At 37.8% G+C, this 16,967-nt stretch overlaps 1 protein-coding gene across 9 annotated transcripts in view; it reads left to right on the forward strand.

The window, feature by feature from the left end:
• Positions 1 to 16,967, forward strand: part of PLEKHA7 (pleckstrin homology domain containing A7) — a 227,503-nt gene that overhangs the window by 159,074 nt on the left and 51,462 nt on the right. For all 9 annotated transcript variants that reach the window (XM_089521073.1, XM_089521075.1, XM_089521074.1 and 6 more), the window contains 2 exons: positions 10,569 to 10,747; positions 12,541 to 13,011. In XM_089521073.1, the coding sequence (XP_089377199.1) occupies positions 10,569 to 10,747; positions 12,541 to 13,011 (650 nt within the window). The remainder of the gene's footprint in view (positions 1 to 10,568; positions 10,748 to 12,540; positions 13,012 to 16,967) is intronic.

The following is a 16,967-nucleotide window of genomic DNA, read 5'->3' on the forward strand; positions in this document are numbered from 1 at the left end:
GAATTTCAGCTCATAAGATATATAAGGCTGTTTCCCCATGTCTATGCAAAACTGTTTTCCATTCACACCTGGAGATATGATTTGAAACTCATTCCTTGATGTTTAAAAATACCAGCACTTGACTACTTTGGGGCAATCATGTAGAATTTAGAGCTTGCTGTTGCAGTGTACTGATATTTGATATTTGCATGTATACTCTAAAACATCTAATGCTGGCTTTCATAAGTACTCTGTATGAATGAAATCCTTAATTATTAAAAAATAGATAATAGCAAAGTGCAATATATTTACTTCATTTTAAGTAAAAAAAAAAGGAAGGGTTGTTTCAGTAGGCAATGCTCTAATAGACTGGGACTGTTTTTACTGTTAAATGGTGCTTCATTGACAGACAGTGGCAAAGATTAGAAGTGTGCTCATTTATCTTCTACGTGCAGAAAATGCTTCAATGAGAAATTATGCCTGATTATGGTTTTCTATTTAAGCACCTATTGGAGATAGCATCGTTTAGTAAACTTTGGCCCAGTACAGACCGGAGTTTTGCACCGGCCAGGGGCCAAATGTAGGGCTTGGCAGTTCAGAGCATCCGCATGCTCTCAAGCTCTACCACGCGCTGCAGGCGCCATCTTGGTGTGCTGCCATTTACATGGGACGCGCGATGATGATGTCCGCCGTGCATAGCACCCAAATGGCACGGCACACAAGGGGTGTCATGGTGCGCGAGTGAGCCAATGGCACCCATTCTGCGGCGCAAAAAGAAGCCCCTTTTGGGGGCTTCTTTTTCTGCCATGCACAGGCCACACTGTGTTTCTGCCCATCTGTCGAGCCCCTTTATATACATATATGTGTGGGAGGTTAGATTTATAAACAATATGTGGAACTCCTTAAAAGGTGAATGAATACATCTGTATCATATCCTCAGTCACCTAAGTCAAGACTATTTTTTTAAAATCTATATTGGGGCTTCATATTTGGTAAATATAGATGCAATAAGAGAATTAATAGAGATATTGAACTGATGCTGTTCCAAGAGTTTCTTCTTCTTAAATAATTCAACAGGTCTTTGATACCAGATTTATATGTAGGATGTCTAACATCTTCACTTCAGTGAAAAGTTGTATATCACTATGAAGGAGAGGGGAAAGCATTAAATTTTGTGGGACTTCCCAAATAATATTTTACAAAGAGTTTACTCAATGCCATATTCTTTGAGGTTGATTGAAAGTGTAAAGATAGAACCAGACCACAGTTCTATCACTCATTAGTATTAAGCTCTGTTCTTTAATCCAACTGGAAACAGTAACAAGAATTAGTGCAGATTTGTATGTGTTTGTGTTTATAATGAAACTTGTATATGGAAGAAATAAGCTCTATAACAGTGGGTTGGATACAATAAAACTAGTCTAAATTCCTCATATGGAAGGACCCCTTTGATTAGATAAATACTGATGGAGAACTTTGGGATCAAGCTCAGTAATACTAGCCCATGTTAATAAAAAGGATTATGTACAGTCAAGTTTAGTTGTGTACTGTATATATACTGTGTACTGCCTTCCTTTCCGGCTTCTGTCTGGATGAGTTACCTCCAGATTTTCAAACTGTAGCTTAAAATACTAGTTAGTTATACTTTTTCAAAGGTAATAGCAATCAGAATTCTTCAGGTGGCAGTCCCTGTGCAAATCCAAAGGTCTTCAGAAGTATGGGGAGGGAAACCCCCATACTTTAAAGGTTTGGAAGACCAGAATAGCCTCAAGAGGACTGAGCATTCCCCATGGACATGCAGTACCAACTGGTTGAAGAGGGAGGAATGGAGAAGCTAGGGCAAGGATAGCATATTCTGGAAGATGGCAGGGAAAGCTGAGAGACTCCAAAATGCAACATTTTGTTTCCGGTCCCATGTACAATATTTGCATAGTATTGTATCACATTTATACTGTTTTGGTTAGAAATATATTTAAGAAAGAAATATAGAGAGAAATATAGAAACATTTCTAAGAAAAATAGAAAGAAAGAAGGTGGATGCAATTCAGTCAACTATCAAGTGAGATCTGATAACAGTGACAGAACTAGACATTTGCCAATTGCTCCACCTTTAAAATGAGAAGAGTTTAATAGAAATGCTTGACCCTGTGTAGAATGAACAGTTATTTAAAACAGTCTACATGCAGAATGTACTTGGTGTTTCAGACTGTCATGGTAACATTATTTGTTACATTGAGGATGAATTTAGATTTTAACCATGTGCAGAATTAGGTGATTAAGATTGTCCCCTAGCTGCCTGTACATCACTTCTCATTTAGATGTTTCCTCCTTTTTCATTTAGGAGCTAATGTGGTGAACATGCAGTCTACACCTGTGTTAATGTAAAAACATAGCTCCAATGACATTTCAAACCCACAGATTACAAACTGGTTTGGTGCTATATTTACGCACAATACTGGTGTTCACATAATGCTAAATCACAAAATCACCAAAAGTGAAAGGAAGGGAATGATTCCTCAACAAGAGCAGAGAAAGTCATGAACTCACAAGCAAATTGCCTAATTACCACAGGTCTTGCATCAGGACTGTGGCTATCATGCTGGGGCCTGACTACTAGCATGCCAGATCTTTTTACCTATTTCCCCCGTATTCCCTTGCAGAACTTCACATCATGGTAAAACCAGCTACAGGGAGTTTCACAAGCTTCTGGAGGATGTTTTGGAACTGTGTGTGGGAGAGGCTGCAATGGGTGGGGGACTGCTTCCTTCTCATTTCCACTGATAATATTTGGTTTAGTGGGACCATCATATTGGACACTAGCCAGTGTATGTTATACTGTGATGGAGTGATTCCCATGCCTGTATATCCAAGAAAGCATAATGCCTTTACAAATATTTTAATCTATTGCCAATAATACATACATGTATATGGTATCATTTTTTCCATGTCAAATATTTATTAAATTAAATGTTGGAATTCTGAAACGTATTATTAGTTGGAACAGTAAATAATATAGTCCATGTTTTCGTACACTCTTGAGGATGATCCTGTAAAGAAAAAATGTGATAGGTGGATTACTTTCCCAGACTGTTTGCCTATAAAGATATATGCATGCATTATATTTTCTTTTCATAGCAAGAAATTATAATAGAAAGAAAAACCTATTGGTTTTATCTCTATCTTTCAGCTTTTCCCTAAGTGGAAAATATAATAGCTGAATTGGTCCTCAATGGCAAACTGTCTGATTGTTTATCTTTTTTGCAGTATCTTTCTCATTTCTTTTCCTAAAGTCTAGGCTCATAAGTATTTCATTTTAAGTGTTTCAAATTAATACATATGCAGCCAAATGCAACCTTTGGATTTAATATTGCCATTTTGATTAAGCATTTTTATTAAGCTCTTTTTAATATGGCTCCAGTCACAAACATACATTTTGAAGAGAAATAAACATATTTTCTCTATTGTGTGTTCTTAGGAAATATTTGTATGTATTCTTCTTTAAAAGATTTCATAATAGTGGACTTGCACTGTAAAATTATTCAAGATCTAACCTTCCTCCATCTCAGTGTGCATTGTTGATGTAAATTTGTGTGGCTTCTTTTCCAAAATGTTTGTTGTGTCATAAATACATAAATATTGTGTTATAAAGTGAATAACTTTGCTTATGAATTAAACTAAGATGAAAATATAATGTTCCAGTACAGAGATCATTATTACATAATTTTACCAGTGGAATCCTATCCTTAATCAGAAGCAAGCCCTGTTATGTCTAGCTGGACGTACTCCCCATTAAGAGTGTATAGAACTGCAACCTATAAATAAAATTTGCCAGACTAGAATATTTGACATATTCTAGGATATTTAGAAAATTTTGCACTTATTTATTCTAGAATCAGTTTCTTGCCTGACTAGATGCTTTTACTTTTACATATATCAATAGGACCCAAAGCTTCTTGACTTGTCTCTGCTCATCAACCTTAAAATTTGAACTGTAAAAGCTAAAATGCTCCATCATAGTTGGGTTGCAGAGATCTAACATGAGAAAATCAAATACTGTATTTCACGTTTTCCTTGCCTTGTGAGCACTTACCTAAATTAGTTGATTTGGTAGTTTTATGAAGAAATCTGGAAGACACAATTACTAACAATTACTCCACACTTTTAGATCTACTACAGGCAGAAGTAAGTTTGTTCAACCAATTCTTGATAATTTGTTTGCTATTACCAACTTGATTTTATTTACAATCCCTGTTGCTTTCTGACTTCAAAAAAGTCAGCACACTACACGTGGAATAAAGTGGTTGGACCTCTATCCTGAAGAGCTGACTATGTATGTGAGCATTTTGTGAAAATAGGTAATGATGTCTGCTTTTCAAGATAATACTTATTTCATTATGTTGACTTTCTATGAATTCTTTAGGATTCCTGTTAATTTACTTTGCTCACTTTTTTTGTCCTTGTTTTGTTCTTATTGGTATACCCTTGGGGTTTGTTCTCCATTTCTTCTTCTGTGCAATACGGGAGAGAGCCTGCCTATCCTCCCTCTTTCCAGCATAAGGGCATCTGAATGCATGAATAGGTACCAAATTACTTTTTTCATCCCTGTTGTGAATGTGTTTGTGTTGTCCCTCAGAAATGTTTTATACTTTGTTGTACTTTAGAAATACTTAGTCATAATTTAAGATCTCACAAAACCCATCTATGTTTTCCTGTTACTGATTGTCCCCACACTTCACACATATTTGAGTTACTTGTTTGGTGTGCTGCTAAGAGATAACTGGTACACATTTGGACAGCACTGTTTAGTTCAGTCAGTTATATATACTAGAAACAAACCTTCCAGTAGCAAGGGTTTTCTGCACTGCATTCGCTGCTTTTTCAAATACTGTAAACATGTTTTCCTTAGTTGCTGAATGTGGATGTGTGCAGTGTTCTGCCTGCTGCCATTTTTACTGCATAATCAAACAATGTGCAGTACTTGCTTCTGAGATTGTAACCCATACTACATGGGGGTGGGGGGGAAATCTCACATAGCTATATTTAGTGCTGCTGTTGCACTTGTGGAAGTGGCTTTTGCAACACAAATGGGAGGGGATGGTCCATCTTTTTTTCCTCCAGTCCATTGTGAGACCAAAAACATCCTCTGTGGGGTAGTGGTGGTGGCAGAACTGCTCTCCTTGTTTTTGGTACCAACAGGAGAGTCAGGAAGGGGTGGAAAATTCATGTACAAAACCAACTCTGATTATTCCTTGCCTAAGTGTCACTTTCAATTTATGCCTCAGTTTTTATTATTGATGTAGCATGTTCATGTTAAAATAAAACTTTCGACAGCATAATTTATCAGTTTAAAAATAAATTGTAACTTTTTAAAACAAAAAGATAATAAGGGTGGATTAACAGTAGCTATTCTTGGCTAAGAATGTGTCACTGCCCCCATCTGTTAAGATGACTCCATATTTTTCACAGGGTTTTCTTAGGCAAGGAATAATCAGAGTTGGTTTTGCCAGTATCTGGTATTCATTGACAGTCTCCCATCCAAGTACTAACCAGGGCTAACTGTGCTTATCTTCCAAGATCAGAAGGTATCTAATGCCTTTAGGGTAATTTGGCCCCCTGCTAAGAAGTGTTGTTGTTGTGTTCCTTCATTTCTGACTTATGATGGCCCTAAGGACAATCTATCACAGTGATTTTCTTGACATAATTTGTTAAGAGGGAATTTCTCCTTGCTATCCTCTGAGAATGAGAGAGTGTGACTTGCCCAAGGTCACTTAGTGGGTTTCCATGGCAGAGCCGGTTCTCCTAGAGTTTTATAGTCCCCCATATATTGAATTTAGAAAGAGATTCATTTACACAAGATTATAGCATACTCAGACAGTTTCAATTCTGCTCTTCAAAAAAAAGTGATGAGTTGAGCAGTTCACAAAATACTATGTGTAACAATTCTGAGAAAAGAGTCAGTTCTGAAAAAAAGTTGGTATGTTTATAGATGAATTGAGGGTTGTTTTTATGAGGCATTAGTAGTCTGATAATACTCAGCAATTTGAGTATTACATGTCTTTGAACTGCTATGCAATGTTTCACACAAGATTAGATAGATTTTGTGCTGTCAAAACTGTCATTGTGCTTTTGGAGCCAGCAAGAATTGTAAGTTATCCTTTGGTTTAATCCTCTGACAGGAAGTAGACTGCTCTATACTAACTGGAGTCGATACAGACTGCACAGGAATTGTATGCATTGCTACTTAGATTGAAAGTTTAGCAAGCAAGTTGTCTCCCCAATAGTCAGCAGTAAATGAACCCAGACATTAAAGGTCATTTTACAGTTATAACACACAAGTATGACCGCATGAAAATGTAGGTTGTTTATATATTCTGCTCATGACATTTTGTTTCATTTTTTATATTTCTTTCTTATATTTACATTTTTAAAAATACTGTTAAAGTTTATTATATATTTTAAATTTTAACTTTCCCTTTGAGTATTGGTACTGCTGACAACATTTAATTCTAACCTTTTCCAGTCACATTAATATTTTCATTATCCTTACTAAAACTCCTTCCATTTGTTTTAATTAACTATGAATTTTTAAACTAGTAATGCTATATTTTCTTGCCTTCATTACTGCTTTTGAAATTTCCTTCATGCGTTTTTATATCCCTTCATAGAATATTGCCTATATTATGTAACTGTGCAGAACCTACCACTGTTAAAAATAAAGCTAGTCTATGGTTTTCATTTCTTTCATAGAACCTGTTGAGGTAGAAGCTGACTGCAGTCCTAAAATCTGTATTTCTGTCAAACAAATTATGAACATTTATTTACTGCTTTCTTTTCCTGCTCATAATTGGACCTAATGGAAATCTCTGATTAATTTAGTACAGAAAATGCAAAGTTCTGATCTAATCTGGTAAATGATAGAAGATAGGATGTAAGCTGAAGGCTTGCTCCATTTCATGAATACAACACTAAAAATATGTTTTAGTATTGCATCAGAATATGTCATATATGTGTTTCTTTCTGCATGTTCAGAAATGCAGGCATATACAGTTCGGATGTACTGTAGTATTATTTCCCTCTCTCTCTTTTGTGACTTGATTATTTAAATATGCTTAAGAAATGGAGCCTAATTCCCACAAAACAGAGTTCTTGTAGCTGACTGAATGCTGTGACAGTTTTGCTCATATTATATGGCCTCTGTTTTGTCCCCCTTCTGACTTTGTTCTGATGATGGTAGACACCATTCTGACTGACATATTTTGAAGCACTTCACTGGATATGTTACCTCTGTTTGTGCCACTAGAAAATGTTTGTTCATCCTGAGAATCCTTCAGTTTCATAGCACAGCCTAATTCTTCCCTGTTTTCCTGCTCTTGTGGCTTAAAGGAAAAATACAATAACTCAAGATCTGTCACCTCGTCTTTTATTGAATTAAATAAAATTACTAAATACAACAAAAGTAGGAAAATGCCATTCTTTCAGACATGACTCAGAACTAAAGCAGATGGCCTGGAAGGAGCAGCCTCTAGCCACTGTGGTGCCAATTGTGCCAGGACCGCAGTGACCGCATGGCCCGCTCCTAAAGCAGACTGCTGGCAGGAGTGGGTTTAATCCACTCCTTTTTGAGCCGGCTCTTGCCAGCACAGTATGACCTCCATGTGGCCTCCAGCCACTTCATGGGTGTGCATCATGTAGATCCCACAGCCCTGAAGCCATAGGAAGCCGCTTTATTTGGCCTGTCTGTTTCGAGCCTCAGATGCCAATTTCTGTGGTAATACAGTGCAACCTTGCTTTACATGGAGATCCCCCCACGTAAAGCAAATAGCATGTATGCTCAAGCTCCATTGAAAATAATGGGGCTCGTGCATGCGGTGTGGTGCGTATGCCACGGGCATGCACACCATTCTATTTCTGTCACATGGCTTTCAGCGTAAGCTCAAAGTCGCGTAAAAGGCGCCTGCATATGACGCAGGCACACTGTAGATTGAGCTGACAAAAGAGAAAATAGGACAATCACAAAACTATTTAAGACCTCCACACTTTGAGAAATACTGTTGGATGAATCCTATGCTGAGCATTTAGGATGAGACCATATTAGTCATATGTCCATAAAAAGTTGGCCCTCTTTTCATAAGTGTAGTTGCTTAATACATTACAATTTGCCTGAATACTCAAGCTGTTTCCTGCAGAACTAGTAGTTTTTGAAATCATAAGTGGATGCCTGGGGGAGTGTCATGCACTCATGGCTTATGGCAGTATGCAGACATTCCTTCAAATGTCCATTATGTATGAAGCTTCCTTGTTAAACAGGGAGCAGGATCAGTTTGCTCACTGTGCACAGAATCTTTCATGCTACATACTGGTATTCACCCTGTCCCAGGGGATTTCAGAAGTGGCTAAATAAGTAGAAAAACAGATATAAAAAGATGCTGAACATTTAGACTTTCACATATTTTTAAACTGTTGAAACCAGCTGCTGAGAGCTGTAGTCACGATCAGGACTGTTAAGACTGTAGTCTGTGGACTGAGGGTGTTAACACTTTTCTACCATACTGTATTCCCTGTGTACCACCACCACCACACATGCACACATGTGCATCTTGAATTTCCTATTGGATATGGATTAAAAACTCCATTTAGCATTATATGTAATTTAACCTGGAGAAAGAGGACAGGTAAGAAAGCAAGGGATGAGATAAATTTGCTACATATCAGCTGATACTTTCTGCTAGACTCTCTTCTAAGGGGAAGGGATGACTAGGGGATTTCTGTTGACTAGCTTTGGTTTCCCCGCAAGCTGGCCTAAATGAATGATGCAGGATTCTATTGCATATGCAGTTTTTATGTGGGAGATATACCAACAGTGATAGAAAGAGTGTTGTTGTTGCCATTAGTTCTTTACTTTTGGGAATACAAAGGATTATGGATGGCATCTTACTGTGGATGCTTAATATCAGAACATTTGCTGATGCCAGCCTATAAGAGACTAACATTTATGTATCTATTATACCTTGATGCTGAAGTTCTCTGGATTATGTGTTTGTTCATTGCCTTGGTAATGTAGTTCTATAAGAAGAAGATTTTTGTCTTGGTTTTAGGATAAGCTTTTTCTGTGTCCATGAGGCTGTAGCATGCCATGTTGCCAGCATAAATTGGTTGTACTGATTCCTTACAATTTTTACTCCTTATTATTCTGTTTGCTTCTTTGGCCTGTGTTTCTTTGCATGTTATGTCTACTGACAGCATGACTTGTAAATCCCTACAACAGGACATTGTACTTTATGCTAAAGTTACAAAATAATGGTGCCTGTCTTTTTTTAAAAAAATCTTTTACATAGTTGCATATGTAGCAATGTACAAGATGTGTTCCCAAAAATGGCCATTATGTATAGACATTGTTAAACACATGTTACTGAATATATACTCTAACACAGTGGTTGCCATACTTTGGTCTTGTAGACATTTTGGAATTCAGCCCCCAGAATTTCTGCTTATTGGCCAAACTGAGCTTTTGGGAGTTGAAGTCCAAAACAAAGTTTGGGAAACACTGTTTGGGAAACACTGCTCTAACTCATGCTAATTTTAAACAGGCACTTGTAATTTTGCAACAAATTTTTAAAAAGATCTATATGTTTTCTAGTAAAAATAGAAAGTTTGTCTTAGTTTAAAAATGATATTTTAAAATGGAACTGATGGTGCAATAAGACTCGTACCTTACTTTACTACTTAGTATTGATCATATAATGATCAATAAAATATAACTACATGTTATATCATAAATATATATTAAAAATGAGCAAATAATACACCTGTTTGCTTGTTTAGGGTAGTGTTTGTAATAAATGAAATTCAGCAGAGAAGAGGAACACCTAATTCTGCAGTGATGTCACAGTGAAATTAAATTAAAATGGAAACCTACCGTACAAGAAATGCAATTAGAAAACTGCAGAATGCTAGGTTGTTGCAGTTCAGTATTATAGGTATTTCAACTTTCTTTTTAGGTACATTCACTAAAATGGTGAAAGGTCTGGAAACCATGCCCTATGAGGAACAGCTTAGGGAGCTGGGGATGTTTAGCCTGGAGAAGAGAAGGTTAAGAGGTGATATGATAGCCCTGTTTAAATAATTGAAGGGATGTCATATTGAGGAGGGAGCTAAGTTATTTTCTGCTGCTCCAGAGACTAGGACCCAGAGCAATGGATGCAAGTTACAGGAAAAGAGATTCCACCTCAACATTAGGAGGAACTTCCTGGCAATAAGGGCTGTTTGACAGTGGAACACACTCCCTCGGAGTGTGGTGGAGTCTCCTTCTTTGGAGGTCTTCAAACAGAGGCTGGATGGCCATCTGTCAGGGAATGCTATGATTGAGATTTCCTGCATGGCAGGGGGTTGGACTGGATGGCCCTTGTGGTCTCTTTCCAACTCTACGATTTTATGATTCTACAGGGGCTATTATTTGATTATTTAGAAATACTGAGCAATTTTGTGGCATTTCAGAAATAACTACACTACTTTCATAAGAGTGGAAGGGCTTGAAGGGGCTATTTTCTGTCCTTTAAAATTATCTAATGCTTCTGTCTTTGCTCTTTCAGGCTGTCCATACAGGTATGAGGGCATATATCTGTAATAAGAGTTCTGTTATTGGCTCTCAGGCAGAACATTCAGGGATGCGTACATACTACTTTAGTGCAGATACTCAAGAAGATATGAATGGCTGGATCCGGGCTATGAATCAAGCTGCCCTTATGCAAACACGTTCATCACCAAAGAGGCAAGTCGAGGGATTTACCTAAATTTTGTCTGAATCATAAGCCGTGTGCATGCATGTTTGTGTAGTATGTAATCTTGGAAATCTCATTCTCACTCTCTTTCAAATATTATTAGATTAATTTGAAGTAGATGGTACCCTGTATGTTTAAGAAAAGGAAGGTTTTGAGAAGGAAAGGGAAGTTATTTAGTTTTTATTGCTGATGTTTAGAACTAAATAAATAAGTTGATCCATTGTGTCTGGACATGTGCTGTAAATAAAAGTTGTTCATTCATTATGTGAAATTTTCACCACCTCTTAAAATAAATGCCATCAGACTGTACAAGAGAGTACATTTAACTTTATTCTAGCTATTAAACAGAAAAGTCCTTATGTTTATATTACTCATCTTTATTATTACTACTGTTCATGATCTGTGCATTTTGTGACTGACTACAGTCTTTACTTTTTCAAAAATATGAAGTCAGAAAGAACATTTGGCTTAGGATACAAGCTTTCTGTGCCTCTAAATGGCCAATTGGGGAAGCAGCAGGAGACTTTATAATAGTTGTCTAGGGAATTTCCTCCGCAGAGAAGTATGCATAGCCTCTTTGGTAATTACCTTTAAGTGGACCTTAAAAACATTTTTGTTTTACTTAGTCTTTTATAGACATTATGAGTGAGGCATACAAAATACCGCAATATCTATGTTGGCCATGGAACAAATTCCAGACTCCATGTCGTGCTAATATATGTATGAAGGAAATCAAAATGACACAAAAATGTGTGAATCAGTAAGTTAGTTGTTGCATGTCAGAATGTGTTTTGCCTTGATTGGTTTTAGTGGTATTTTGATTTGTTTTACAGGTCTTATAAGTAATTTTGGGAGGGCTTTCTTTCCTCCAGAAGGCAATATATAAACATATTAAGTAAAACATGTTGCCTAGCCCTTACTGCCTTTCTTCTACAAACTCTGGTTCTTAAAATGACCTCTCAGAAAATGAAAGATCCCTATTGTACAATATTAGCTCCAGTTTCTATAAAGGAAATTATTTTGCATCTCAAGGGCATCTGTTGTTAAAGGAGGCATGAGTTTTTATCTAGGGAAATGTTTGATCAGTTGATCATAATAAATAAATAAATAAATAAATGTTTATCTAGGGAAATTAATATTCTTTGAAATAAATAAATATTGCACAAGTGCAGCCTATCTTTCCCCCACTTATAGAAACTATGAGAATGGACAAAGTAAAGAGCTGAAGTAAAACCATTTCCACCTGCCTCTCATAGGTAGGCTGAATATTCTCAAAAGAAAGAATACTTAGCACATCCTCTTATTATGCTCTTCCAGGATGAGCAATGAGGAATGCTCTGCCAGGGTTATCAATAGTATTGCTGATTGTAGTGGGTGTGGCATTTGCCACCAGGTAGATGGTTTGGGGCATGATTGCCAGTGTTACAGTTATTGTGTTAGGCTTGGGTTAGGCTAACACAATAACTGCAACACTGGCATTACTGTTTTCAAAAGAATAATAATAAATATGATTTATTCTTACCCACCCCTCTGCATGGATGAAGGCAGGGAACAGCAACAGATTAAAATACAACAAGAAATGTAAAGTACAACGGAAATAGGTACAATAAAATTGCAGGAAAGATCCCTTCTGTGCTGCCACCTGTGATAAGACATCCACTGCCTTCCTCAGCAGAATACCAGAGCTCAGGCTACTTTGAGTATATATGAAAATCCTTCACTTAATTTTTATCTAGTCATAATAAAGTTTAGATTTTAGTATATGTGTTTGCTTTTTCCACAGAGAAATAGGAAAAATAGATCAGCAAGCTGTTCCCCAGGCCAATCATGTGGATGCCTGCAAAGATTGTGCAAAGTCAGAGCCTGTTGATGCAAGAGGAAATTATAGAAAATCACCGGAAATCTCTGCATATGATAAGCATGAAGAGATTAAAAAATCAAGAGAGGATGAGCATTATACTGTCAGGAAGAACACTGTGGAATCAAAAAGGGAGAAATCTAAACGTTTATTAGAAGTTGGCACATCAAATCCAGAGTCAACTTTGTCTCGGTCCCAAACAGCTCAGCCTGTTGAAAAGAATGGAATGCTTTCCAATTCCTTAAATGCAAGTACTGGCCCTGTAGAGCAGAATGGTGTCAGTTTGTATAAACGAGGATTTATTTCCAGACCAACTCATAACAAGCAAACACAAAGGAAAAACAACATGGCTCACATAGAACACTGGGTGAAAGTGCAGAAAGGAGACACAAAAAGGTTAGTAATAAGCTAGGTATATCTACTTTATTTTTTTAAAGTTATCAATTGATACTTTGCTTGTCTTTCTACTCACCATCTCTTGAACTGTTCTTATAATGCGACAGTAAATTTAGCTTTGAAAATTTTTCATAGAATTCAAGCCTCTGTCTTCTGAGAAAAATATTATGGTAACATACAGAAAGCTAACTCCTTCTGAAAAAAGTGGTGGATAGAGCCACTAGGGAGAAAGGATCACACAGATTTCATGAGTTGTCCCTCATGCCCTATCTCATCTTCTACAGTAAGACTGCACTGATTTTCCTGGGAAGATTTTCAGTGGCATGGGTAGCTGTATAGGAATAAGTGTGCTTTTGTAATCTTCCTTAAATTAACTTGTTTTATGATAAAAAAAATTAGTATTTTGATTAGATTTCCACCATCACATGACTGTTTCAGAGACAAAAGGGTGAAACAAACGGGCAGGAAGGGGCGGCAAATGGACTGCAGCAAGACATGGAAAAGATCTGTTCATTTTTTGGGTTGACATAGGCAGCCCTGGCACGGCTTCTGGGTGGCTTTCTTGCAGATTGGGGGCCTGCGTCATGTAAAAGCCAGCTTTTTAAGCCTGTCTGTTTCAGGCCAAAGAAATAGGTTGAAGAGTAAAAGGAAATGAGGTCCCACATGCCGTTGATGGTCCAAAAACTTTATTAGAAGCTTCCTTCTAATACCCAGAGTGACCATTTTGTTGAGAGTGCAGATTGCAGCTCCAGAAGTTTCTGTTAATAGGCCCCGAAGAAGGCCAATTGGTGACAAGGACAAAGCTCACTGGGCTTTTTTGGGCCATCAATAGCACATGGAACTTGGTTTTCTTTTACTCCTCTACTGTGAGTACGTGCTTTTATAGATAGATAGATAGATAGATAGATAGATAGATAGATAGATAGATAGATAGATAGATAGATAGGTTGGTCAGGAAACTACTTAATTTTTATTCTGTTTATTAATTCCTGGAGAAAGATTTCTGTTCCATCTACCATTGGAATGGTCCCTTCTATCTTTTCTTCCTTCAATTTTATGTAAAGAGCTGCTCCAGTAAGTTGCCATCAGGTGATACCAGTGTGCGTTCTAAGTATGCAAATCCAAGTACAGTTGGAGCCAATTTTAATTTTCAGTAGGAACAAATTTGTAATGTAGTATAAGAACAAGTGCGCATTTAAATGTCAGAGTAACATAGAGATGTGCATCTTGTGGATTCTGTAGAGACCAGCAAAAGAGACCCAGCAAATACTGAGCTATCTGTAGAGAATCCAGGTCTTCAGAAGATTTCTCAGCATTCACACCCAGATAAAACAAAAATGAACCTATCAGTAAATTGCTCCTTAGAAACCTGGATGGGCTGGATACCTAAGCGAAGGGGATATGCTGTGCTTCTCAGATAGGATATAACCTGCACGTGCGCGCGCACACACACACACACACAATAGTAAGTGGGAAATACACATAAAGTATACTAATTTTAGATGGCAGAGATTACATTAAGTAGAAATTGGTCCTTACTTTTTAGGGCACTCCCCATGCCATAATGCTGCCAGCTGATTTTGTTGAGAAGCCATTTCAACAAGGGAAATATATGATCCCTATAACTGGCTCTAGTCAGCATTTTGAACCCACTGAAGTTTCCAAACTAGTTACAAAGGCATTTCCTTGCAAATTGTTTTACAGTAGTCAAAATGGGATGCAATAAAGGCATGTATGACTGGCATATAGCCAGATCTGACTTCTGAAGGAATAGGTGCACCTGGTGTTCTAGATATGGCTGTGTAAATGCACTCCTGGCCACTGCTGAAACCTGGGCATCAAGGCTTAGGGTTGGGTCCAACAGTATACCCAAACTGTGAGCCTGAGATTTTAGAGGAAGGGTAATGCCATCCGGCATAGGCTGAATCCCTGTCACCTTCTTCCAGTCCATTCTGACCAGAGCCGGTGGTTTAGTACCAAAACAGTTTCCTTCAAATTAGGTAGAAAAGAGAGAATACAGAGAGTGTCATGAGCATATTGATGACACCAAATTCCTGGGCTTTGGATAACTTCTCCCAGCAATTTCATGTATATGTTGAACTGGAGAAGTCAAATATGGCAACGGTGGTACATGCCTTGGTTACATCCCATTTGGATTACTGTATTGAACTCTATGTGGGGCTGCCTTTGAAACGTGTTCAGAAAATTCACTTGGCCCGAAGAACTGCAGCCAGGTTGTTAACCTGAAGCCAAATTCAAATGGATCTAGATAGTCAGTTTCATCCAGGAGCCTGTGGAGATGGGAGTTGACCATAAGCTCTAGAAAGACTTATGGGTGGACTAAGAAGGAGCACTCGCTCCCAGAAAAAAATGAATGAATTTTTGCTTCCAAATGGCCTCTAGGGGACATGGGGTATTTCCGCCATGTTTAGAGGGCTTCCTGGTCCATTTTAAGCCCAAGACAGGCCTTTAAAAAAACAACTGAGTAGAAATGAACTTCCTGTTCATTTCCTCTTTCAAGAAAGGCCTCTCTTGGGCCTAAATTGGCCCAGGGTGGGCCCAAAACATGGTGGAAATGCCCCTCCCCCACATCCAATAAGGCATTAAGGGGTAATTTTTAAAATATATATTTTGTAAAAAAATTATTTGGCCCCTGGATGTGGTAGAAATGCCCTCCACCCCCACCCCCTCATAGAGGGCTTTTGGGAGCATTCTGGACCAAAATGTTTTTGCTCACCTATTTCACTGAAACCTATTTTAGTCAGACTTACTCTGAGTTTCCCACGATTAACACTCTAGTCTCTATTCCATTCATTTCATCTCTGTCAACTCCCTAGTAAACCATGGGAGAGGATGCCTAGGAATGATTGTGTCCACAAATACAGTGAGAATTGATTAGTACTTTGAGCCATTACAAATGGCGTGACAGATGTTTGAGATAAAAATTTTGGCTTGGATTCACAACAGCCCATATATTTTGAAACTTTTGAGAATTAGGGACTATGTAGACCGGCACTTTCTGCTGTCCTGTAGGCAGAGCCACGGTGCAGCATCCACACGCTGGATGCCATGACTCTGCCCCCATTACATCATGATGCCGCTCACCTTTCTAGACGGCATGCGACATCATGGTGCGGCCCTGGCGCTGCATCTAGAAGATGCAGCGCCAAAAGGGTGTCAGAAAGCAACGCCGCCATGACTATGACACCCTTTAGAGGACACAAAAAGGAGATGTTTTTTCCGGCTCCTTTTTGTGCTCTCTAGATTCCGGATCAGGACCACAGCGTTCAGTTGCCGTGGCACTGACACAAAGCAGCAATGAGTCTATACACACACACACACACACACACACACATATATATATTAATATTGTGCCTTTCAGCAATACAATACTGTGACTCAAAGCAGCTCACAATGTAGATTAAAACTACAGGTTAATAAACAGTGATGATAAAAACTATTTAAAAATTAAATAAAACTATGTTAAAACATAACAGGCCTCAGAAGGAGAGAAGAATGCAGGACCTGATCTCCCCCCCACACACCATTCCCTTCTCCTTTTGTGCCGTGTCTTTTTAGATTGTAAGCCTGAGGGCAGGGAACCGTCTGTTATCCCCTCTGTTGTAAGCCGCCCGGATTCCCAGTGATTGGGCGGCATATAAATAAATCCTATTATTATTATTATTATTATTATTATTATTATTAACTGTTTTAAAATTAAAACATTTGAAAACATAATAAAATAAGGCCCGCAGAGTACCATAAATTCTTGCATACAGTATATGAAGTATATTTGGTTTTTGTATTATCGTACATTTTCTTTTTAATTTAACCAATAGTCAAATGGATTGGAATCACAAAATTTTGAGCAAAAGAAAAATACTGTTATATTGCAATGCCTTGCTTGGCAGTTCCTACAGTGCTATCACAAATTAGGTTCTAAAGCAGTGGTCTCC

Source organism: Sceloporus occidentalis, unplaced genomic scaffold, assembly GCF_023333645.1.
Source record: "Sceloporus occidentalis isolate IW3139 unplaced genomic scaffold, rSceOcc1.0.p SCAF_4, whole genome shotgun sequence".
Classification (NCBI taxonomy): domain Eukaryota; kingdom Metazoa; phylum Chordata; class Lepidosauria; order Squamata; family Phrynosomatidae; genus Sceloporus; species Sceloporus occidentalis.